We start from the raw sequence: 26,127 nt of genomic DNA, 5'->3' as shown, positions 1-26,127 counted from the left end.
CGTTGGCAGATGATAGTCAGAGATACTGAGGAAGATATTTGGAAAGAGAGAGATTAGCTTAAAAATGGAGATACAGCAGGCAAAAGAACCCCTAATGCACTGAGTCTCAGCACCAGACGGTTTATCTACCTGCTTAAAATACACATCAGCCTTCCAGAAGATCCACTGTTCAAAGATCTCAGCACCCTCAACAAAAATTGGTAGGCATTTCTGGGAAAGCACATAGCAGACATAGGACATTTCTTCTCTTCAGCAATTCCCAAGAATGGCTTTCTTCACTTACATCTATGTTTATATGCATAAATTAAATCCCCTACAGCAGTAATGCATGGCCTAGCACTGTAAAACAAGCAGAAAAGTTTGAAATTTGTATCTGCTTGGGTATAGCCTGCACTAGAATGGCTTGGAAGACATTAGCAGTGGCAAAGGAGGTGATGGGAAGCTGCCAACACTGCTCTCCGTAACTTCTGCATTTGTAGCAGCATGACACAGCTTGTCTCCTTCGCCTGGCCTTCCAAGGGATCACTAAACCCAGTCAATCACACTTGTCAATTTCAAAGAGTGCCAAAAGCTGGTACAGGAAATAGCAGCCCCACTGCTTTGCTTATAGCAAAGGTTTCAGTCTGTAGGTAGAACCACAGAAAATCTGGCAAGAAGGAGCACACAGAAAATTTATAGAGCTGCCTAAAGGTTCAAAGTCAATAACTGCATACTAATATTAACAATATTTAGTTTCAAAATATTGCTGGGCATAAGTAGAAGAAAACAAAATTTGTTTATAATGTTATCAATTATCTATTTTAGCACCATTTTTATCATTTTACTTCTAATACCAGGGAGTAGAAAAACCCTACCTTGTTCAAGTATATTTCAGACCTCCTTTTCTTTTGGAATTTCCTAGGTTTTCTCTAACTGTTCAGGTTTATGAAGGTGACTTCGAAGTCAATCTTTTCACTACTGATTTGTGTCTCTACAGAAGACATCTCAGCCTGCTTCCCTGGAAACCACTTTTTAATATCATCAGAGTCCGAAACAATTTTGTTCAATTGCTGAATGCATCAATATTACCCTTTTCTTTCTCTGTCAGTGTCAGAGACACAACAGTGTCTCCCAACAGTGGGAGGGAATCTCCTCTTTCCCTGTACTGCTTCTTCAGGTGGCACTGTGCAGCATGTTGTACATTGTGCGGCGAGACCATGGTTGTACAGACACATTTAAGCACGGGGCTGCATTTGCCTCCACAACAGGCTGCCATCTTCCAGGCATCCTCTTCTAGCTATGAGGGTTGGTTTTCTGCACATGCACCCTTCTTTTTGCACCATACCATCTCTTATACTCCATGTGAAGGTCATTTTGGGAACAAACTTGTTCACTTCTTGATGAAAAAGTTAAAAAGTAATGTATAAAAGTGGTAACTTCTGCTTAAGACCTTCTCCTAGGACATACAGGGAAAAATAGAGTATATATTATGAGGTGGACTTAAAATTTTTTTTCTTTCTTTTCCTTTTCATTATTTATTTGATTGTATAGTTCTCCCATTACCATGTCAAGTAAGATTGCAAGCATCTTTCAGGAGCAGCTGTTAGTTTCTTTTGTTCTTGTTTCTTCATTATTTGATTTTCTCTGAGGCCTAGGAAGGTTCAATCCAGATGTGAACTATTAAGATGTACTACAACTTAATTATTTTCTAATATAACCACATTTACAGATAATGCAGCTTGAGAGACAACACAACACTCACTCATAATTACCTTTAGATTCCAATTTGGTATTCCCCAAAACTTTCTTAACCTAAAGACACTTGTAGCAGAAAACCAACAAAGACATCTTAGCAGATCTAGGTGTGATACAGACGCTAGAGTTTCCCATTTATGTGTGATTTTTTGTGTATGCAAAATGGGTGATACCTACTTTTAAAATCCTTTCCAGTCTTATTAGTGGTTTCTTCTATCATTAAGGGTAGTCTCATTCTGTTTCTCTAGAAACTATCATGACACTACATTTATTCCAGCCAAAATACTACAGCATATTGATCTAAAAAAAACCTTTATCTGAAACAGAAGATGTTAATATTACAGGACTGGTTAGAAATGTACAAAATTTCCCAATCTCATTTAATGATATTGACATCTTCCATATTATTTGCTCATGCTTCACTTCTGAAACAAAGACATACCTCATTTGCTGCAAATTAATGATATGTAAGTCAATATGAAAGTTATTGACATGATGACAATATTATTTTAATGTATATTATTTCACATAATGTGATTTCTTTGTCCATAAATCTACTGATAGTGTTATATTTTGACTCATGGCCAGCACTATTCCATTCCAAGAATCTAAAAGACCTTAATGATTTTGGATGGGGATACAAGGAAAGAAACCAAGACTAATTCCCTTGTCAGTAAAATTACAACATTAATATCATCCTTTATTTTTTTAATTGGAGGAGATTAAATCAGTTGAGTTTGTTTGCCATGGGAATTCAGAGGTTGTTTAAATATTTAAGCACACAATTTAAAGGTTGAATGCCCCATGCTCTTGAATAGTTGGCAAAAGAAGTTTGTGGGTTTTTACCTTCTGTCTGTTTACACATGTTCTCTGATTGGGGCAGAAGACGAACAATCCTTATCACTGACATCTGCTTTCTGTACCACTCATTTAGTAGATCACTCTGTGATTCTGCCTCCTGCTAACAGCAGGAGACTTGACTTCCACCATCTACACACTTTCTAGGGAGTACTGCATGTACTGTCTGAAATAAATAATTTGGAATAGGCCATGAATTCTGGGATTCATTGGTGTAAAAACTGAGCAGTTGTTTCAGATGCCCTTTCAGACTCAGTGGAAAAAAAGAGTAGGAGACTAACCTTTGCTTCACATTTCTGCTTCTTCCAGCTAGAGACAAAGTGAACTGCATCCCAACCATGGGGATCACTACCCCAGATGTTGTATTTGACTCCTCAGCATCTCTGGTCTAACACACAGATACTACTTCAAAATTCTGCTGCTGCTCCATCTTTAGTTTTTACAGAATGCATTCTTTTTCCAATCCTTTTACAACTTATGCCACATTATCCTCTCTGGTCTCCTATACACACATACTATATATATCTTCATCTTACAAATTGCTGCGCCCTAAATTCTAGTTTGTTGCCCAGTCTTTTGATCCTATTTTTCCTTGCTGAATGATATAGTACCATATCAAATGTAGGTTTTCAAATATCATTTTCAATACCCACTTTTCTAAATTATTCTCTCTTCCAAAATTCATCCTGCTTCTCATGCTTCATTTATTCTGACAGTGTTCCGAAGAGTCTAGATAGTAGCAGAAAAAAATATAGTTTCCTACATAAAGTAAAGTACCTTAAACATGCCTTTTGAGCACCCTATGCTGCTGAAATTTAAGTGTTTTTTGGAGAATGACTTCTACAATCATATGTTCTGTAGTAAGCTGTGCAGATGTGTAAACATGCAATTCATCTCCTTTTCATTTCACCTCTCCTCGGAGTATTTGTTTATACTTAGCTGATGAATGCCTCTGAGCATGATCCTGTCCTCATATGGCTTTGAAATGGGTAGCCAGTGGGCAGCTTAGCAAGGGACAATGGTGCTAACAACACCTTGCCCTACCTGGTGCCAGAATAGCTATGATCTCTGAGCATTCCTCATTTGAAGGTTACGCTCACATTGTTAGGTAGGATATTCCATGGATGGCATTCGCTGGGAAAATACATTGTCATTGGTAATGTTGCTAGGTACTAGCTCCAGAAGCTCAGTTTGAGCTTTTATTCTTTTCTTTCTCATCATACTCATATTCCTCACAAAGGTGGGCACAGGGCCCAAGTGATGTTAAGAGCAGAGATGTTTAGCGTATTGACTCACTGTACTGACTCAAATGCCATTACAGATTGAAATGTTGCACACAGGCAAAAGACTTCTTTTAGATTAAGTTTGAGTTTTAGAAGGATTATTGTGTTTATTGATCTGTTGGAGCATGGACTTTCGGTCAAATTTTCTTTGATCTTGGTATTGTTGAAACATAGAGCTTAAAAACTATTTGATCTCTATGTAACTATACCAATAAAACAAATTAACACCATTACAGCACTTCATAATTATTAATAATGTTGTCTTCTCAATAATACTTTAATTTAAGCTTCATTTTAAATTATGTCTTAGGAGTTCAAGGGAAACAGCAAAGAGAGTAAAGATCACATTAAGCCTCTTGTTTCAATGTGTGAGAAGCGTCATTTAAATTTTTCAAGTCAAATCTTGGCATTAGCTAAGGAGAACTTGGCTCTGCTCAAAGGAACAGACTTCTGTCAATGTCAAGAACAATCCTAAAGAGTAAAAACAGTGAACACAGAAGGCTGCACTGAACCTCTGGGTTAGAAACAAACAGTGAACAAAGATTAACATTTATCTGAGCTTTTAATTTGTTTTCACCATTGCAGACATTTTAACATATATGCCATGACTTCATGTTGCTATGTACTCCTTCAGTGGAATAGAAGAGTAACAGAGAAAAGAAATATAAATCCAAGTATATTTTAAATTGAACTTATGTCTCTGTAGAGAAATCAAAGTATCTATTTTTTAGTATAAATCTTGGAAAACCTCTGCTGTAAAAGTCACAGTCAGACTGTATGTTAACTGTTCAAAAGATTTTGCCAATTCCATAATTCCTCATGTCCTAATTGTGAAGTTCAAAGTACAATTTAGGTGAGAGTGTTACAGCTTTGACTCTAGGAGAAGAGCAGAAAATACAAGATTGTCAGTAAGTTTTTTGTACACTCATCTATGACATGGATGTTTGTGAAAAGTACTGAATTAGAGAATAAAGTTCTCTCCAGAGGGCACTGGGAACACAGTGTAACTGTCTGAGCATCCCCACATAGCCTCAGCAACCCCAATTTGAATGACTGCTTCAATTAAGAAAGCAGATGGTCATTTCTCCATGGTTTACTTCCTACCGGTGCTAGTGCTAAATGAGGCAGGTTTTAACCATAGTTATGTGGTAGAGAAATGGAAATACTAAACTTTATTGCCAAATGTATCTTCTTGTAAAAGTAATACTGCTACTGAAAGTTAGTTGCTTCTGTTGTTTAAAAAAATTAATGGTTATACTATGTGCTTTTGAAGTAGCTAGTTACTCATGAAGTACTTGCAGCTAATTCTTGGAAGGCTGGCTAGTCATACACTGCTGGCTTTAGTCCTTGTTTCCAGCTCCTACATCACATGAAAGACAACTAAAAATACATTAAATACTTCTCCATACAAGCAAGTTTAAAAAATGCTGCAATAATGATAGGTGCTGAAAGTAAAAATGTTGTGTGCAAAGTTATGAAGAGAAGCAAAGGAAATAAAAAGAGATTACAATATTTCTGCTAAAGTGTAGTCTGTGACACAGCAAGAGAAAACCTTGACAACATTCAACTTCAGAATTTCAGCATGTTTTGGATATTCCAAAACTGTATCAGATATTCAAGGTCAATCATAGATCTAACCAATATAATTTGTTACTGTTTGTCCTATGCTTATCCACCTCACTAAAATCAAAACCCATATGCCAAGGAAATAATGTAATGACAGCTATGTTGAGTATCCACAGTAATAAAAGAATAATAACGGAATAACAGTATTAGATGCTTCCTAGATGCTAAATGGTTTATGTGGAAATTTAATAGGCTAAAGGTGCTCCTGTATAAGGCTGGAGGGTGTACTTTATTGGAAATACAAATAAAATGTGCAAACACAAATTAAAAAAATATGTCAACTGTAAGGTTGGAGTTAATTGCAGTTTCTGAAGTTGCTTGCCTGCCTACTGACAACAGTAAATTCATACAGATTTGAATTATATTGAAGATTTATCTCACACTTATTTCATATTCCTGATTTTTATTTATTCTGTAGGCTCACTGTGACTACCAGTTTAGGGTTTGGGTTTTTTTGTCTATAGCCTTATTGTTCCCTCAGCTGGGACATTTGTACACTTTTGATAAGAGTAATTCTTATTAAGAACTCAACTAGTGAAATGTATTATGCTGGGGGGCACTGGTATCAAGGATTACTCACCTTAGACCAGTCTCCCATTCTCCAGACGTAGCATTTGGAATAGTCCTCACAGTCCTCCGCCTCTTTAGGTCTTGTGGACAAAACACATTTCTTGCGTGGATTGGTGCACCTCACAGTCCGATGCCGTACTCCCTTACCACACTTTACAGAGCACTGTTGGAAAAAAATGTTTTTCAGATTTCTACAAAATTCACTTACCCCATTTCATCCCCTTCTATATGACTTCTGCTAGGCCAACATAAATATTTCACAGCTTCAGTGATCTACTGACTGCCAACCTTCAATTGCATCAACACCAGCTATATTAAAAAATAAAAACTAACAAAAAATCCTTATGGGACAGAATGATAATTGATTCATTTTTACCTAAAATTAGATCAAAACTTAAGGAAAAAATAGGCTTTAAAATAAGAAAATATCTGAAAAGTTATTATTAAATGGATGCAAAATGTTATAGTAAAAATATTAGACAATCTTTCTTCTTCAAATGAAAAGAAATACAATGATAGAAAATCAAAATAATATTCATAGGAATAAAATATGAAGCAACTTCAGAAAAGGTCTGTTAGTGTCCAACAGGCCTTTTTTGGGAGGGGGAAAAATGTAGAATGGAAAAGTAAATATTCCAAAGCTATGCAAGAATACAAACTGAACTTGAAAATTCAAAGTCACTATATAGACAGCATGTGAAAACTCTCTTCAAGTTGCTCAGAAGGTCCTAATCTATGGGGTTTTTCCATCATTCCCACTTAAACTGCCAAAAATGATGCCATTTCCTTCTCAAAACATTATCACTGCTTTTGATCATCCCACTGCTTGCAGTTCAAAACTCTCCTTTGCCAAGCCGATTATAACCGCAGGAAGCAGTAATGGCTAGCTTCCTACATAATGGTGGTAGTAGGAATGGCCATGGGAAATACCTCGTTCTTCAAAAAATATTTATTGCTTCCAACAAAAACATGCTCACTCATTTCTCATCTCTGAAGTAAAACAAACTGACTAAACAATCCATGTATTTCTTTTTCTCACCTCTGTAAATGGATGCCTTTCTTCTCACAACCAGCCCTCGCATTATAAAACTGTGTACCACACCAGAAACTGCTGCTATTTACATCTCCTATCTCTACCTTAGCATCTGTTTTTCATCTTTGAAAACATTCCCTATTTGTTAGCTGTTTCTTGGTTGAGGATCAAGGGGTTCTGCTGAGTAGAGCAATCCAAAGAAGGGATTGAACCCACATTCAGAAGCTGCTATTTGTATTTTGATCACAGAGGGATCCATAGCACAGCTTCTAGTATGGGAGGCAATCAGAATTGCCTTTACTCTTCCAATGAAGAAGTTCCAAATAACCCTTTTCATCATCATCACCAGATGGCAGTGAGAACAACACTCTTCTTCCTGCATGGTCAGTTAACTTGAGAAGAAATCAAAGATGAAGAAAGCCAAATGGACAAGCACATTTAAAGACCTTAAATTAATAAAGCTTTTTGAACAATAATTACATTTTGCAGCAATCCTTCAGGATGCAACATATGTGAAATCGTGTTATTTGCAAGCCCATTTGCCTATTGCTGTTGCTTTGGAGAAAGAGCAGAGAAGAAAGAGGAAGGGAAGAAAATGTCTTTCTTTGCCAGAAGCTCCCCTCAAAGCCTCTCTGAAGCAGGATGGCATCAACTATCAGCTGATCAACATCCCTTGGTACAAAAGTACATCCCAGATGTTCCCACTCTGAGCCCAAGGTCTTGTAGCTTGTAAGTGGTGCCTTAATTCTATTTGCCCCTAGTTACCCACTACTACAGTCAGGACATACTTGATTATACGTGCTTGAGAACTAGCCAGAAGAAACTGTTCCACGACATTAACTAGGTAAAATGTAGTAGTTCTACACAGCTGGTTTTCCTAGTCCCTGAACCCTTTGCCAAATCGTTGCATGAGGACCGTGAAAATCATTAGGCTGAGCTGTGCCACTTGACGCTGAAAAAAACCTTATTTCCAAAAAATGCTAAGGCACAAATAACCACTATGGAGTATTTGTATAAATAAATGCAGCACCTCCGACCAGACTCCTGCCTCCCACACAGTCATGCAGTCCTGGCCTTCACAGCGCTGTGCAGAAGCAGGCTTTGGCCCCAGACAATCCCTCTCCCTAGCTCTGATCAGGGTCCCATTTCTGAGCTGCTGTGTGCAGGCTACTTGTCTGTTCTGGGTTCCTTTCCCACATGTCCTTGAACATGGTGTCCATTCTGTCATCATCCATCTGCAAAGAAACACAGGCAATGCAGTAATAAGCAATCAGGAAGGGAAAAATACCATCACATTATCTGGTTCTCTTTGCTCACCACTGTATACACCCAAGACACACTTGCATATTTTCAGCCTCCTCTTGTCTTTTGCTGTCCTTTTGCTAATGAAGTATTTATTAATCTAACATATATTTCCTCAAATACGGTATTAAAGTACATATAAATTCCTTCTGCAGTCCGCTACCCCTATGTTTTCAAAGAACTTTCCTCTAATTATAATTCCAATCAGAAAACTTTCAAAATATATATACATTTTAAAGATGACAGATCCTTGATCAGCCTGCTTGTTTTACTCTATATGTCTATCTATGTCAAGTGTATGCCATGCATGTAAAGTCCAGCATTCCTTGAAAATACTCTGTTGCAAGAAAGAATCACTCAAGTGTGAAAGACTCATTGCTCTGGAGAAAGCACAAAAGCCCACAATTCTTCATGTTCTTCAGAGTCAGGCCTAACTCAGGGTGCATGGTTTAAATCACAGCAGCAAGGAAGGCTGATGCAGTTGGCAAAGCCCACATACCTGGAGAGCAGTTGTTCTAGAACATAATTTTCCCCAGATGGTCTGTAGATCCAGATTATGGCCATGTGCCCTTAAAAATCAAACAGTTCTGCTCCTGATGCAGTACACAAGCATATTCAAGGAAACTTAGTTTGCAAGGAGAGTTCTTAAGAAACTGAGATTTAATAAATTTGTTTCAACCTTCTGTCATGCATTTGTAGCAAGAAAATAAAACATTTAACTAAGGGGTTTTTTGTTATCTGTCCATATATATAATTTTAAAATCATAGCCTGTCAAGATAATGAAGTAGACTTTAAGGTATTTCTTCAAATGCCAATAGCAAATAAGTAGTTATGCAAGTGTATGCTTCAGTAACATTTCTGTTGAAAGCTAATAATTTTTTGTAATGATCACTTACAGTGTATTAAAAACTGGATCATTAAGGATCATTAAATCTTTCTACATTTCTCAGCACAGCATCTCTGAGTTTCAATTAGCAACATCTTAAATTTTTCACTTAAGAAGCTGGAAAAAACACAGAATGTTGAAAATTTATGGTAGACAATACCTCAGAAAAAGACTAGATTATTCCATTTCTATCCATTAAGTGAACAGTAATGTTAATAAAATAAAACAAAGGTGTTTTCAAAATGCATATAATGAAATATAAATAATCCCTTCAAAGGGTAATGCCCTAGTTTGGGAAAGTACAAATGTAAGTGGTTTTGTCTTACTTAAAATGTATCCCACTTTGCATTTTACCAATTTCAGTGCATCCTTTCCAAGAAAGCTGTGTCTTCTAGTTCACTTTACATACTTTCTTCAACAGTATTTGCATTTAATTTATTTTTGGATTGTGTTGTTTAAAAATGCCATCTACCTGTCCTCCAGATGACTGCAGTAGACTGGTCCCAGTGCTTACTCCTGGAGGTGCTAGCCAGCTCTTGCTAGCTGGTCTCCCCTCCCTGAAAGGTGTGGACTTGCTCTAACATGCTTTAAACAAGTCCATGCGATTCTTGAGGACTTCCTCAAGTCGTAGTTCTTAGCTACCAAATGGAACCTCTCTGAAATGGGCCACTGTGCTGGCCTGGTCAGGCAGCGCAAGGAGCAGGCTGCCAGTTCAGCTGCAGGGACACCAGTGGGTGGTGGGCTTTGCCTGGCACGGGCTGCACACGGTGCTGCCTCCTGCCTCTTCCAGTGTTCAGCCATCAGAGTCTAGTTCAGCCTATTTATTGATCCACATACAAGGGTGAGAGGGAGGAGAGGAGCAAGGGGCAGGTTCTCTATACTTCAAGTTGCATAAATGTAGAAACAGTGATTAACAGCAGTTATTTATTTATTTATTTATTTACTATTTATTTATTTATTTACTATTTAGTGTACCCAGAGTTTAACAAGAGCTTTTAAGAAGCAGAGCCTTGATTGAAAAAAACCCACTAAAGTATATCATTAATTAAGTGCATGGGATTAAATCCCTTATACATCTTTATATAAACAGCATTTAAATTTCAGTTTTGTAGCACAGGTCAGTCTGTCAGAACAGTTTCTGAGGAAAGTAATGAATCACTTTATTGAATAAGAACTGATTTAGGCATGGTGCTTAAGGACTCTCTTTCATTACAACTCAGGAGAAACAACTTCCAGTGTTTCTGTTTTCCCTACATTTTGCATTATAACATTTTGGATGAATGTATTAACTGCACATTCATTGCCAGAAGCAGTCCACTTTGAGATTTTTACATCTAGATACTACAGTTTAATTTAACCAAATCACTATTACCTGGTCTGGCAGGGCTGTTCATTGCATTTGCGGATCTGTGGTTCAGGTTTTGTTAAATATTTGCACTTCTTGTTGTCCACAAGACTGATATTCTTGTTCATAATCTTTGTGCAAGAGACTGTTGTCTTTCTTTCACCTAGTGAAAAAAGAAGCAGGTATGTGAGGAAACTGAGAATATGCAACTTTGTTAAAGGAAGGACACAGATACAGCTATTTCGTATGCAGTTTGGCTAAAATAACTGCAAAACCAGTATAAGAAATTCAAAGCTAGCAGGGAGCCTGAAAGAAATCCTACAGTTTGTAGGGAACATTTTGAGTTTCTAACCTTGTCTTTGAACACCACCATCAACAGAGTTTTTCTGCTTTACTCCTGCAACTAGTTACAGGCCAAACCCTTACTCTTACTGGAATAATTTTCTTTCTCAACCACTGAAACCCCAGAGCTGAGCAAAGCTTACAGAAAGTTACAAAGAAAAGTATGGTTGTTAATTACTCCATAAGACGAGGAAAGAAATGACAAATTGTGGCAGGCACTCAGATGAAGGGAATCAGCACATGCATCCTTCAATGGGGAGCCTGCACTATTTCTCATGAACTAAAAAGGCCTGATGACCTGATCTGCAGGGTAATCATTTAGGAAGCTGAGTATGGTAGCAGAGATCCAGTGCATGCTCTGTACAGAATTCTTGTCCTGATGGGTGGCCTGGAGCCTGGTGTCTCTTGAACATTGAAGCATTAGAAATTAAAATTTAATGTAATACTGACCACAAGCAGAAACTTGTAATTAGACTGGAGCCTAAATTTTAGAAAACTAGCAATCCTTGAATTCAGGATTTCAGTTAGTAGAAAATAGGCTCATAACCATTTGCTCCTATGGTTACTTTTTAACACAGTCTGGAAGTTTACTGGCAAAGGGGCTGCGTGCATGAGCAGGGCAAGCTTAAGCATGAACATTCACCAGAGGTCAAAAATGAGCCTGTGGATGGAGCAGTTAAGTTATAAATGCACATTATGTGCGTGATTACAGCTGATATTTTACACAGTGCTTGTGTACGTGAGAGCACATGCAACTAATCTATCATATCACAGCATTTGAAATGTTTGACAATTCTTTCTGTGTATTTGTATTCTCTACCACATGAAGAAAACTTTTCTGCAACACAGGAGGTCGCAGACCAGTTACATATATAAACATACACAAAACCACATTGGCTTCATCAATAATTTTATCCTGACACATACTTTGAGCATTTAAACAAAACTATTGATAGTTTTTATATTATTTATTTGGATTAATTAAAATATTGATGCTAAATTTTAATCATAAATAGTTAGGGTAAAAGCTGCAGTATTTTAATTTCATTATTGCTTGATATTTAGGGAAGAAACTGAAAGAAGAGAGAAAATAGTTTTGTCTAAAGTAAGAAAAATCTTCCAGTAGTATTTCAGAATATTTGCAGTAAGAATACCTTCTATGGAATTTCGTAATAACTCAGCTATTTTAGACAATAACATAAAATGAAGGCCAGTTACAACAGAAAAAAAAAGATAAACATTAGAGTAAAACATTTAAATATTTATTTAAGCATTAATGTAGAATAAATTACTGACATACTTCATTTTAAGATTTCTGCAGATGATAGGTAACTTCAGAAATATTTGGGGCAATAATGACAGATTGTAGTTGCATTAAAAGTATTCTAAAAAGCCATCAGGAAATTGTAAAAAGTGTGAATTCAGAAGTAAACAGGAATGCACTTTCAAGAATCAGAGGATGCTACTAGCACCGTGTACAAAATACCTACTAGGGAAGAAGCTTTCTTACCAAACCACAGAAAGCATGTTTATGGAAACTACAGCAATCTTTCATGACACCAGGATTGTTCACAGAGTCAGAGGAGCTAGAACACTGTGTTCCTTATGCTGCTGTTATTAGAAAGAAAAGCATTTCCAGGTTTTCCTATTCAATCACAACGTGCATGGCAGTTTTCAGAACTGTTGATCAGAGCAACCATGACTGTCAAGATTGTAAGCACGAAAGACAGGTATCAAAAAACAGGACAGTGTTCACAGGCTGACTAATTGCACAAGGTATGAACAGATCACTGTACATTGCTTTCATTAAAAATAAGAAGTGTTTTTCCAGTGTAATTATAATTTTAAATAACATCTTCTAGAAAACAGTTTTAAAGATTTTTGTTACATCAATACTGTTCATATTCCAATATTTGTTTTCAGAATCATATTTTGTTCTTCCAAAATCACATTTTTTATGGTTAATAAACATAGGAAAAATATCACATAAGCATACTAATATCTGCTGTTGTAATATTTGTTCCATATGTTTCTGGATCATCCTCAACCTATGTTAATAACAGTACTTATTTGATCTGAGACTGGGATTCAGCTTTTCTGTGGTTTGAAATGTCTCTTACAGATCATTTATCTTCAGTAGTTCCAAATACAGAGTGGAATGCACTTTCTATTCTTGTTCTAGCTCTTGCACTTGTATTTCTTCTTGGAAACTGTCCTGAATTTGCTTGTTAGTCTAGATTTTGCTCCTTCATTACCATCTTTTGCTACTTTTTATATTTAGTCTGAATCTTTTCCTACAGTTATCACAGTTTTTTTAATGCATTTAGGAAGCATGAGACTGATGTACGGCCACATTGTATGGAATCATACAAGCCACAATGACGATATTAGTATTAAATATACAACACTGACCATCAGAATTGTAAATATATATAAACACACAGTGTTTATACATATAGGTGCATATTGCATAACACATTTGCAATGTATATATATATATATGCATATTGTATACACATATGCGTTTTTGATACGCGTCTCTGTGTGTGTGTGTGTGTGTTTGTACATTTTTCTCTTATTTTACCTCCTCCACATACAGCATCACAGTCCTCCCAGGTAGAATGTGTCCACATGAAAAGGGGCTCTGGTACTTTAGAGCTCTGATTTTCAGGGAGAGGATCCAGCGGGATTGTGTACTCATAGTGTAAACCATAGCTTTGGTCATGGAAGAGCAGCACCTGCAAGACACAAGTAAGGAAAGCCTTCCTACATACACAGACACTATGGAAGACAAACGCCAAACTGCAAGGAGATAATCTTGAAAAGCACAACAGAGTGACTTGATGCTCTATTGCCTTTCAGTCCTCCTGATGGATTTGCTGGAAGAAATTAATTAGAGTATCCAAATCAAGCCAATGTGAAAAAATATTTTGCTTTATTAAGAAAATTCCTTTAATTTAAAGGATTTGAATTGTGAAGTACTCCTCCATCATGTCTCCCTCTTTCTTTATGGTGGCTATTAACTTTTCCTCTCCTAAACTGAAATGCATCAAAACTCAACTTTTCCATGGAGAACTTGGGGATTGCAATTCTGAAATGGTGATGCTGTGCTATAGTCAGCCAGGATTAAAACAGTCTGAAATTAATTTGAATCTCTCTCTTTAGCTGGCACATCAGCTTTTTATGACATTTGTAGGAATGCTGAGACCTTCAATCCTGCCTCAACAACATAAAGATTGTTCTTGGATTTAAATGCATTTTTTTACAAGCAGGCTGACAGACCTCTCTCTCTCTCTCTCTCTCCTTACCACCACCCCCTTCCCACTTTTGTAGATATATATGTAAAAACAAAAGTAGGTATATCTTACATATATCTCATTATCCTCAGCAGTCTGGAAAAAATATTAGTTACTATTCTATATCATAGGAATCAAGTAAAAAACCCGAATTGTCATACCAGTAAATGTAAAGGTGATGTTGTGGGACCTTTGGCTGATATTTTCTCCCAGAGACCTCTCCGAACATAATGGACTGTGGTCCCAGCAATATTGAATGTTCCAGAATGCTCTATCTTCCAATCACTATTGATTGACTGTTTTCCAGCATCCCGAAGAGCTGCAAAATATATTAAAAAAGCCCAGTATAAAAGGTGCCTGTTCAGTAGTGATTTTCTTCTCCTCTCACTTCCTGTTTGGATAATTTAAAAAGTAGTTGAAATTCACCTAACTCTGATTGCAAATATATTTATGGATCCTACTGTACATGAACTTCAATTGGTATATACCTCAGAAACACCTTCTGGAGGGAATGCCTGGCAAAACCATGTTTAACATTTAACATTACTTGAAGTTAGCAACAGTGTTTTAATGACTAAAAAGACTGACAGGCTCCAACATAATTAAAAATTTGAACACTGAATTAATTTAAGGCAAAGGGAACTATTCTGTATTCCTAGGGTGGTCATTTCTATAATCCATAAAAGCACGGGAAACACAATTTTCACATGAGACTCTTCAAGATTTGTGGAACTAGGCTAAAACTTAAAAAAAAGAAAAAATTCTAGCTCCAAATTCTTTCCTAATAACTACACTTGCCTTTTCTGCACCTTGGAAAGTGATAAGACTTTATACACCAATTACCACGTAATTGGGTGCTTCTAACAAGTAGTAAAAGCTTGCTCTTTTTGGCTCATTTCTCATGCTAACCTAATTTACATCTAAAAACATTATCAAGCCATGTAAGATGTATTTCATACACTGAGAGCAAAGGATTTTACATTAGTAAATGGAATAGATTCTTCTGTGAATGATTTGTAATTTTATTTTGTTTTATTTATTTTATTTTGTTCCAATCAGTTCTGAATAGTCTTGTGAAGTAGAATATACTTGAAGTCACCTTCTGGACAAGAAGTTTTACACGTTTGTCTTCATTGAAATTGCATGTTTGGCATGAGATTGTTGTAAGACAACCTCCACATGTTCCAAAATTTCCCTTTTTAAAGTTGTAAGTTAATGTGAGTCACTCCTGTAATCATGTCCTCTCCTATTCATATTTATACTGTTATGTTTTGTTTCTACGGGAAACAATGGCAACAGGCCTACGGACTGGCAGGAATCCAACTGAGTAAGACACCACTGATGTGTACCACTGCAGCAGAGTGTAATAAATGTTAAGACTATAAAATCCATTAACACTGTATAAGTCTCGTACTAAAAAAACCCAGTGATTCTAAAAGATTTAAAAATTGGTATTTTAGGTTTAAACATTCAATTGTTAACAGTAATTAAGCTCCATTTAGTGTTCAAACTGTAGGAGCTAATCCTCTTCTCAGTGGAGAAATTAAAAAAATGTACTCGAATGTGCCAAGGTCCAGCTGGGTCATGCTGCTCAGATGGAGCAGCATCCTCTCCCCAGAGAGCAGCAGAGATCATTCTGTCTGGTCTTTAAAATTAACGTGTGTGCCATAGCTTGCAGACATGTGCAGGAAACTGAAATTCCAGCTCCAGAATACAAAAATATGCCAGATCTTGAATTTTCTGCTTTCAGATTCCTCATATGAGTCACTGGTCTTAGACAAAGTCAGAAAGCGTGTCCTCAAGACTTAAATTTGGACTTGGATTCAGGCAGTGCAGCTTCTGTTCTTGACTCTGTCACACCCCATTTTGTAAGCAAGTTCACTGAGTTTTATTCCATACCACACACATATTCCTATTCTTCTTAACTTTTGACAGAGGAGGTTGCCCTGTACAAAGTAACCCAAAACAGGAAGAACATTCAGCACACAAGTGTATCCTCTCTCAGGTAATTCAAGCAATACACGTACAACTGAAAAGACAACAAAAGAACACTTGGACTGGGAAAGCCTACCACAACTGTAACCACAACCACAATTTCAGTGCTAAACCAAGGGGACTAATTACAATTGTGTCTCTGTAGAGCATAAAACAGCCATCATAACAATGGCATTTAAGTGATGTTGATGAGTGGAATGTATTTTTTAATTACTGTACCAGGGCTATACATTCTTCCAAGTTTAATGAGGTGCAAGAGGCTACACAGCCAGAAAGATACAGTAATTCACAGTTTAGCTATTGCATCTCCAAATGCTCAGTGGGGAGTAACAGTGCCCTGGTTCTGCTCCTCCACTTGGTATATCAGTACCTACTAACCCTTTTTTTTCTATGAACAAATCATTCTACTGTATTAACTTAATGAATTTTGTGGGTTTTTTTGTCTAAAATATAGTCATACTTTCCAAAAAAATATCAAAATAATGCCATTCTGACTGATCCCTACTTTTCAATAGAAAATGTAAAAGATACCTGAAATTCAATTCTAACTGAAAGTCCATTCACTGATATTTTTTGTTAAGGAAGTAATTGTTTCACTTCCATTCAGGTTATCAGGTGTCCCTACAAGCCATCTTAAGAACATTAAGACTTGAGATTTGAGTAACTTTTTGAAAACTACAGCAGGCCTAAGTTTGACTGATCGGTAGTTGCCAGTGTCTTCTTTATCATCCTCTTCAAAAATGGTGCAATAGTCCCTTTTCTCCAATCACTGGGAACTTCACTGGGCTGCCATGACTTTTCAAATATACTTGAGAGTGACTTGATAACTACATTAGCCAGTTCCCTCAGGACCATAGGATGCATCTCATTAGGTCCCATATATTTGCGTATGTTCAGGTTCCTTGGCTGGTCTCAAACCTGATCTATGATGGGAGGAACTTCATTCCACCATTCCCTGCCCTGATGTTGAGGGACTTGAAAGATGTGGGGAAAGTGTTTACCACTCAAGCTGAGGCAAAAATCTGCTAAGCACTGCAGCCTTCTCCATGACCATCATCATTAGTTCTTCCTGTCCTATTTTTCAGTGTGTGTTGTGGGTGTGTATATCTTCTTTACTATTCCCTTTCTGACTAAAAACCTGTAGAAACCCTTAATAATCTCCCCATTCCTTGCAAAATTCAGCTCTACCTGTACCCTAGTCTTCCTGAACATATCCCCACATACATGAGCAGCATGCCTGTATACTTCCCAGCATATATGTCCCTGGTTCCACTGCCTATGCATTCCCTTCTTCCACTTCAGTTTGACCAAGAGGTACTTACTCAACCCTGCTAGTCTCCTGCCTTCCTTGCCCAATTTCTTATATGTTGGAATCAAGAGGTCTTGCAATCCAGGAAAAATTATTATCCTTAATTGTTATTAAAAATTATTATCCTAAATATTTAAAGAGCTTCTAGCTCTGTTTTGCTCCTGTACACTCAAGGGCAGTTTCCCAGGGGGTACCAGCTATCAGTTCCTTAGACAACTGGAAGTTTGTTCTCATAACATTCAGAGTCCTGGCTTTAGTCTTCATCTGGCCCGTATCTCTAAAATCATGAATTCCAGCAGAGCATGATCACTGCAGATTAGGCTGCCACCAAACTTGACCTCTCTAAATAGTTCATCTGTGTTGGGAAGCAACCAACAAGGTCCAGGAACACTATTACTCTGGTCTATCACTTGATTAAAAAATTATCCTCAATACACTCCAAGAGTCTCCGGGACTGCTTACACCTTGGTGTGCTGTTTTTCCAGCAGACATCAGGTAACTGAAATCACCAAGCCAGATCAGAGTCCGTAAGCATGATGATTGATGAAGCTGAAGTAAGAGCACTTCATCAGCAGACTCCTCTTGGTTAGGCAGCCTGTTGTAACCCCCAACAAAAAAGTCTCCTTTGTTGGCCTGGCATGCAATTTTTACCCATAGGCTTTCAACCATTTTCTGTGGTCCTCTATATACGAAAAGAAAACATGTTTAGTCTCAGTGGACTCTGGTCTCTGCTTTGCTTTCAGGGGCCAGGTTCTCAACTGGCTTCCCTTGAAATCTGAAATTACACTGTCTGCAAAGATTACACAGATTTGGTTTCAGGGGGTTTTTAAACTATTCATATTGTCAGAAATGAGGGATTCAAAATTTTTCAGACACCATCTTCTTTCCCACACCCTCCTGTCTCAAAATGTGACCCAACATGCTTTTTTTTACTAGGAAGCATTTCATAAAAGAAATCACATGGAACACAGCACACCTATAGGCTGGATGCCTAAAAGAGCATTGGCAATTACAATCTCATACTGTGTTACACTGCAGAACTGAAGGGTCTATATCCCTGAGGTAGCTTGATCATATATTTGAGAATAATGACACAGGTAATCCACTTCTTTAGTTCAGCTGAAAATGAATCTTTTCTCTCATTTCTGATTAGCACAAAAAAAATTCCATGGTTTAGACTGTAAGTAATTTCTGTAGCTGTAGTCCACTAACTAATCACATTAATTCATTGTAAAGCCTGGACCTGTTGTGCCATCACTCAAGTGTCTCATGAATGAGCTCTGTAATTTCAAAGCCTAGGACTTCTAAGACAGAAATATTTTAATTATCTTATACCATAGGAATGTAGATAATGCTTGAAAAAACTTTTTATAGCTGTTCTTAAAATGGTTTTTTAAGTATCTGATAGTGAAACAAATCTCAAAAACAGTGTTATTACTGCTAGTTTAGTCTTTGAAAATAAATAATGAAATTATTTCTAAAAATAATAATTTGTAATTCAAAAATTGGTACATTTATGCTTTAGGAAATATTCTTGACTTAAACAAACACTCCCCACCCACTGTACTGCTACATATAATTACCACTCCAGAATACTGTACTGATAAAAGAAGGATCACAAACTCTTGTGCTTTTTCCAATATAATTTCAGCGGGGAGGAATACCCAGTTTGACTGTATCCCTGCTTCTGCTTCTCCACAGGTGAGAAGAGATAGGACAGTTGTCAACAGGTCAATTAGTTCAGCAAACGCAGTTGCAAGTTTTACCTTGTCTTTTCCTCTGCTACGCCAGAGCTCCTGTTACTGTGGTGGATGTTGATATACTTCACACAAAGAAGACATCTGCTCTGACTATTTGCTTCAACAACACAATTATCCAGTGATGCTACTAATGTGGGCTGTAGTTTTACTAATCAATTTAGCAAAACCATTGCAGTTTCCAGATCATAGTGACTCTGTTTCCTGACCATCAAGTAAATTCAAAGAAGGGCACTGTATTTTGACTCCTTCTGTATTTGACCTGTGCTGTACAACAATGATCAAATCTTCCTTCAGCTAAAATTGCTTTCTAAGCAACAACTATTAGTGTATGCTGGAACACATTGTGTTTACACTTTACCTCCAGTTACACAATTATTAGTTGTATAGTGAGCTGTATTATTTCCAGACCTTAATCCTAAAATGTGTTTAGGACAATTAGTAAAACAGAAATAGTGTTGGCCTGTATTGACTAATTTCAAGTATAGAACCAAGTATCGTGCCACATAAAATTAACATAAAGAACTGTACAATGGAAAACCAATCAGAAACATTAAATAATTTAATCTGCATTACATTTCACATTTTTAACCACAGTATTGTGAAGAATATTGTTTCTACAACTAAAGACCTAAGCTTTCTCCCCAAAACTTTCATTATGTAATGCCTATTCAAAAACTACTCCTTTTCAATTCAGATTCTGATGCTTTCAGAATAAATTACCTACAAATGAAGAAATTTTAAATACCTTTTGCTAGTTAAAAAAACCACCAAAATGGTGCAACAGCACAGGTTTTAATTCAAGATGTGGCAACAGACCTCTTAATGGGTCCCCATAAAAGCTTACCAAAAAAAATAAGGCGTAAGGCTCAACAAAAGATATTGCAGAGAATACTGGCTGATCCTCAGTCAGACCTAAACCACTAAAATTAATGAAAATAAAATTACAGTAACAAGCAACTAGGAGCTAATTGGCAGCTTTCACAAATGAGCATCATGACTGACATTATTTCATGGGCATAAAAACCATTTCACTCTTTTTGCCTTTTGTATGGTAAGGGATAAATTAGTTTGCTACTCATAAAGAAGGAATAAATTTCCCTAAATGCAATGTCAGCAACTATATATTTATTTATGCACTATTCAAAAACCAGAAAATAATAGTATTTCTATTCTCTACATATGTTAATAGAAAGACAAACTTCATTTATTGTTTCAACACTCTTACCTATCCAAGTCCGTGGTTTACTGGGGAACAATTAAATATTCCAGATCTCAAAACCTCCTGCAAAGGCGCAGGCCTCAGACAAATCAGCAGTCATCCATTGATAACCTAGACTCTCCTAATTAAAATCCACCCTCTTCAACATTCTCTCAGTTGAAGTAACTAAGAATAGTGACCAGACCAGGGAATTTTTCATATCATTGTCCTGTTTCTCATACCATGTCTCTCTCAATTTAAATTTAAGCACTGCACAAAACAACACCAATTATGATATTTCATATATTCCCTTAAACCCTGTAACAATAATGGTAACAAAGTGTACTCTCCTACACAACTTCTTTAGACCTCATTAAAAGAGAAACACTTTTTTTTTAATCAATGAAAGACAATTTCACTTAAATGGAAAAAAAAAAAGAAAAAAATCACTGTGATTAAGTTTGCCTATTAGAAGATTTAGACAATTCAAAATAGTGCAAAGAAATACTTTTCTGCTTTTTCAGTCTAATTTTAGAACTTCTGTTCGACTTTTTTAGGGAACTGCTGTATGTTGCCCAGAGTGTGTCTTGTGTCTTGAGCACACATGATTTCATGTTTGAGCACAAAATTCTTTTCAGTAGTTTTAATGTGCTTCTCATATGAAAAATTAAAAATGAGCAAGTATGCACAGAAATTTTTTTGCATAATCTAAATAGTCTTTGAAATGTTCTCTAAAAAAGATGAGATAAAACTTCAGAAGAAGACCTATATGAAAACTGGTTCTGTAATAATTCTTTCCGTTCCTTAGACAAGTTCTTCACAGATCTACTTTTCTACTCAGAGTTTTGTTCAATCACAAAGGCATGTTTAGCTAGCACAGTTCAGTGTTGAGTAAAACAGGACATTAACACTAAAGCATATATAACGTTTACCTAAATAACTGTGAGCTGGTTTTTCTTCCACAACTTTGATTCTCCTTGCTCCTGCAGGTATCACCAAAGCTTCCACGTAACCTAAACATGAAATCAGATGTCCCAAGTTAAACAGAAAATCTGAAAAGCATAGAAAACTACATCTTGCACATTTCCTCATTTTTTTCTCCCCTATTTTGTTTTTTCAATGTAGGAAGTTATAATTTATAAACCAATATTTTGAGGATTCTTGCAAAATTGAAAAAGAAGCTATGGACCTGTGCCTTACACGTAATATATATATACAACACTACACAATTAAAAGAGCATAGCACAGTAAAACATAACAAGAACTAGTGAGGCTGGGAGACTGGGGCTGGAGCAGGTGAAGTTATCACTGCCTAGGTAGTTCTGTGTCACCATGACCACCAGATGACAAAAAAAGAATTCCAGCTTCACTCAGCATCTAAAGACAAATGGTATAGCACTAAAATCTAAGCATCCTTCTACTGCTTGGTATTTAGCTTGTTTTATATATTTTTGTTCCATCTCCTTCTTCTTGATTTAACATATTCAAACCCTGTCATGATAGGGTTTGAAATCTACTTATTAATTTTTAGCTTCAAATTGACATTGCTTCCTGATAGTGTGGGACTAAGAGAGGATGTTGAACAATTCCTTTTAAGTAAAAAATGGTGAAAAGGCAATATAGGTGGAAACCACTGTGCAGGAAGGAATGTCATAAATAAATAAACCCATGTTTTAGATTATCCAGGTGAACTTCACAAAAGGAAAAATATTCCCATCTTTTATTATGTGTAGCTATGTGATATTCTACAACAAAATACTTAGCATTTGCAACACTTTTTCAATAATCCTGAAACATGAAAATTAAAGCAGCATCTTTCATTTCTGTAAGACCTAATAACACTTTCTAAGTATTGCTTACAGCTTCTTAAGAAGGAAAATAACTTACACAGGTGTTAAGATGGCAATACCACAATATTGAGGGTTGACACAGCACCTCGAAAAAACTTTAAAGTGTGTAGATATTCACATTAGCAGCTCCACATTCAGTAGAAGAGACCTAACATAATGTGATTTTATTAGCAGGAACCTTCTTTGCTGTTTTTTTTGTATCTTGTAGTCCTCCAGACTCATCTGGGGTTTGGGATTGCTGCTTTGCCTTACATTCAGCTTGAGAGGGCCAGACATAAACATTTGAAGACTATGCCTAACTTTCCCCTCTTGCCTAAAGTACTATACTTCAGTCTAAAATCCACTGAAATCCTCTATTTTTCAAAGATATGCTGTCTGCTTCTAATTACAGTATTTTTTGATGTGATTTACTTACCACCTTTAAATTCTGCACATTTTCTACTCAAGAAACTGGAATTGTAATGGCAAACAAATGCTGATAGTTGGTCAAATGCTGTTTCAAAGGAAAGACTTGTATTCATAGTGCAAGGTGCACATTATTAGGATTTCAATTCTCTACTCTGTCAACATTATTGTGCTGGAGTCAGTAAGTTATTCTCATTCACAGGACAGATCACAGCAGCATGTGGATAGCTCATGTTCATTCTGCATCATAAAATCTGTTGGCTTTTTGAGATATTATTAGTATAAAACAATGAGTAATGAAGAGGTATTAGACTTCTTCACTTATTTGGCTTTATGATCTGTCACTGCCTGGCTTAGTTTAATAACATTACTCTAGGTAACAAATCATAATTTGGATATTTATTTTGAAGAATACTAAATGAATCTAAACATGAAAAGAATTTACAGTTCCTCTATTTGCTAAAGATTTAAATCTAATTTCTCATATTCCTTAAAAATTAGGCTCTTCTATGAAATAGAGTGTTTCTTAATGAAAGATATTTCCTTCATCTTGCAATTGAAATAATGTGCAATAATTTTGCAACAAATTTTAAAATATTTATGCAGTCTTATCTTCAATGTTTTATCTTTAAAAATCTAGGTCTACAGTTCTTTTGAGGATCTGCAAAGTTTTAAGAAATATAGTTTTTTAATATCCCAATGCTCAAAGTAATCAACAAGCCACTGGTTTCCTTAGTATTTGAAATAAACAAACAGACATTACCTGCTCCTCTGGTATGGTTAAAATCACCTTTAATAACTTTGCATGACTTTCCATTACCATTGCATATACCACAATGATCTTCACGAGCCAGAGATCCTAATATACCATCACAGCCAAATTTCTGCAGGAGAAGAAAGTAAAAGCTATTCAGATAGAGGCCATGTTTTTCATAAAGTTGCCCTTAGTATCAGGCACCTCTCCCTTCTGCAAGATGCCTAGCCTACATGACCCAGCCCTGCTGGGAATGAGGGTTGCACTAGCTCGTGACAGAGATCTGTCCCATAGAGAATTCCCCTGTGATTTTATGTAGATTGCTGCGTTTGCTCTTCCTGTGTGGTTGGCTAAGTCTACCAGCTGCTCTCCAAGAGAAACACAACCGCATTCCCATCTCCTGGTGGGACCTGTGGCACATCAGATGCCCTATGCAATGCAAACACCACAGGCCTTCCCACTAAGTGAATGCAATGTGCCTCTCCTGCTTTCTACTCAAAATATGGGTAGTTCTTTCCTATGCCCACAATGGGAAAGTGCCATTAATGTCAGCCTAAGACCTTATTCTGAACAGGGCATAAACAGGTCTAGAATATGTAAATATAAATTATATTCGTGTTTTGCTAAAAAGCATTCAGTTTAAAATAAATTAAGTTTACTCAAGCATCTCCATATTACTGTTAGACCTATTTCTATGAATTAGTATCAGGGGTAGCTTGACAACAGCAATAAAGTTAATATATGCAGGCCTGATATGAATTAAAAACCTTTTAAAGTCTTAACATATATGTGTGCTTGGTGTGTGCCAGTATATCCAGGTTCAAAACAAATAATTCATACCTGGCATCTACCATCTGCACAGACATCTAGCCCATGCTGGCCACAGGAAGTCCCATCCATCACCTTTTCTGTTAGAAGAACAGGTTGATCCTTTCCAGCCGGTGAACAGAATAAGGCACATGGCTTTTCTGTAGCAGCAATGGATGGAAAAACATGCAATATTGGAATAAGGGAACTTCAGAAATACAGAATTATCATCAACGCTATTGTTAAAACTGATACTTGCTTATGCGTGGCATGCATCTATGTTAACATAAGAAGTTATCTTAGACACAGGAAAAACAAAAAAGATTTTGATCCATTCCTTAGCTGTTTGAAAAACTTGAGGTTTTTTTTCCCCCTACAGCATGCTGTTGCTACAAACTTGGCCTACATAGTACTCATGTCATGCTCATTGTTGCAATTAAGAATATACACATTACAGCTGTTGGAATATTTTGGTTGTAACCTATACTTTCATTCTCCTATATTTTTGGCAGATCATAAATATTGGTTAAAAAAGGAGCTTAACACTTTCCAGACTTCCTAACTATGCAGGTCAAGGCGAAAAAAATGAAGTAACTGACACACCCTGGGAAGAAAAATATATGAATTTACAAATTCCACCTTAAAAAAAAAACAAACAAAAAAAAACCCACAACCCCCCTGGAAACATTATTTTTGACATTTTTACAAAGTTCAAGCAATTTTCTACTAAATTTCTAAAACATTCTGTAAATCATTTCTAATTATGAAAGCGCATAAAAATGTAGTAATGGCCTATGTATCCATGTATTTCTAATGGCCTCATTTATAAACAATGAAGTTTGTTTCACCACTGTGAAAGTAATAGCGAATAAAAGAAACTAAGTCTCTTCTCAGTGGCCAACAAAGTACAAAATGACAGGATTTTTTCGTATCTTTGTTCACAAATGAACTGACTCAGAACTTCTTCCTAAATCTGTTACAGACTTTTGAAAGGATAAAGTCAATCTTGAACCTGAAACTGATTTCACTTGGACACAATCTATGCCACTCTGACTTCATACTGACTTCTAGATTCCTGGAGTGCATTTTTATTAGTAAATTAAACAGTTCCAGGAAACATTCAGGGGCACAGGAATTCTACTGTCTATACAGCTGAACTGTAAAACAGTCTATGCCACATTTTTTTGCATGTGCTAACTAGCACTAGCTCAGTCTAGACTGGAAATTGCCATCTGCAAAGGACTGTTTTCAAAAAAGTCATTTTAGCATGCAAAAGAGTAGGAAAGTACAGACAGGACTTTTGTGCCAACTGACTTACACAACAGAGAGTGGTCTGGGCACATTCAAATTACTAAAATTGAGAGAGCCTCAGGGCTAGAGGACCAGTACAAACAGATGTGATCTCTTCTGCCAACATGTGAAGCTAGTCAGACACACACCATCTCCAGCTAAAAAGCTGCCTGAGTTTGTGCCCTCTGCATTCCTGTTATACTCCTTAAATAGTAACCTCAAAGTTCCCTGGGGCCTTTACACATGTATCAGCATTTTTTCAAAGGAATACATGACTGATGACCTAAACATTATTTTAAAGACACTGAACTCAAAGAGACAGCAACTAAACAACACCAGACAACTTCAACAGACTACAGACCCTCATACAGTAACTATTTTGGATATGGTGTACCATTAGTGTCCACTAAGAGAGCAAACAATTAAGGATTTGAGAGCAATGTATACTGGGATACTGGAACTCTCTGTCAGGTCCACTTTTGT

The 26,127-nt window shown here is 36.5% G+C and overlaps 1 protein-coding gene across 1 annotated transcript in view; it reads right to left on the bottom strand.

Moving 5' to 3' along the window:
- The window catches only part of ADAMTS19 (ADAM metallopeptidase with thrombospondin type 1 motif 19), a 135,106-nt gene that overhangs the window by 14,792 nt on the left and 94,187 nt on the right, over positions 1-26,127 (bottom strand). Inside the window, exons 14-21 of the mRNA XM_048292123.1 lie at positions 24,388-24,515; positions 23,557-23,677; positions 21,471-21,551; positions 14,438-14,595; positions 13,565-13,718; positions 10,666-10,801; positions 8,135-8,339; positions 6,082-6,234 (exon numbers count right to left, since the gene is read on the bottom strand). Of these exons, the coding sequence (XP_048148080.1) occupies positions 6,082-6,234; positions 8,135-8,339; positions 10,666-10,801; positions 13,565-13,718; positions 14,438-14,595; positions 21,471-21,551; positions 23,557-23,677; positions 24,388-24,515 (1,136 nt within the window). The remainder of the gene's footprint in view (positions 1-6,081; positions 6,235-8,134; positions 8,340-10,665; positions 10,802-13,564; positions 13,719-14,437; positions 14,596-21,470; positions 21,552-23,556; positions 23,678-24,387; positions 24,516-26,127) is intronic.

Source organism: Corvus hawaiiensis, chromosome Z (assembly GCF_020740725.1).
Source record: "Corvus hawaiiensis isolate bCorHaw1 chromosome Z, bCorHaw1.pri.cur, whole genome shotgun sequence".
NCBI classification, from domain to species: Eukaryota; Metazoa; Chordata; class Aves; order Passeriformes; family Corvidae; genus Corvus; species Corvus hawaiiensis.
This window is presented reverse-complemented; position numbering and strand designations above follow the sequence as displayed.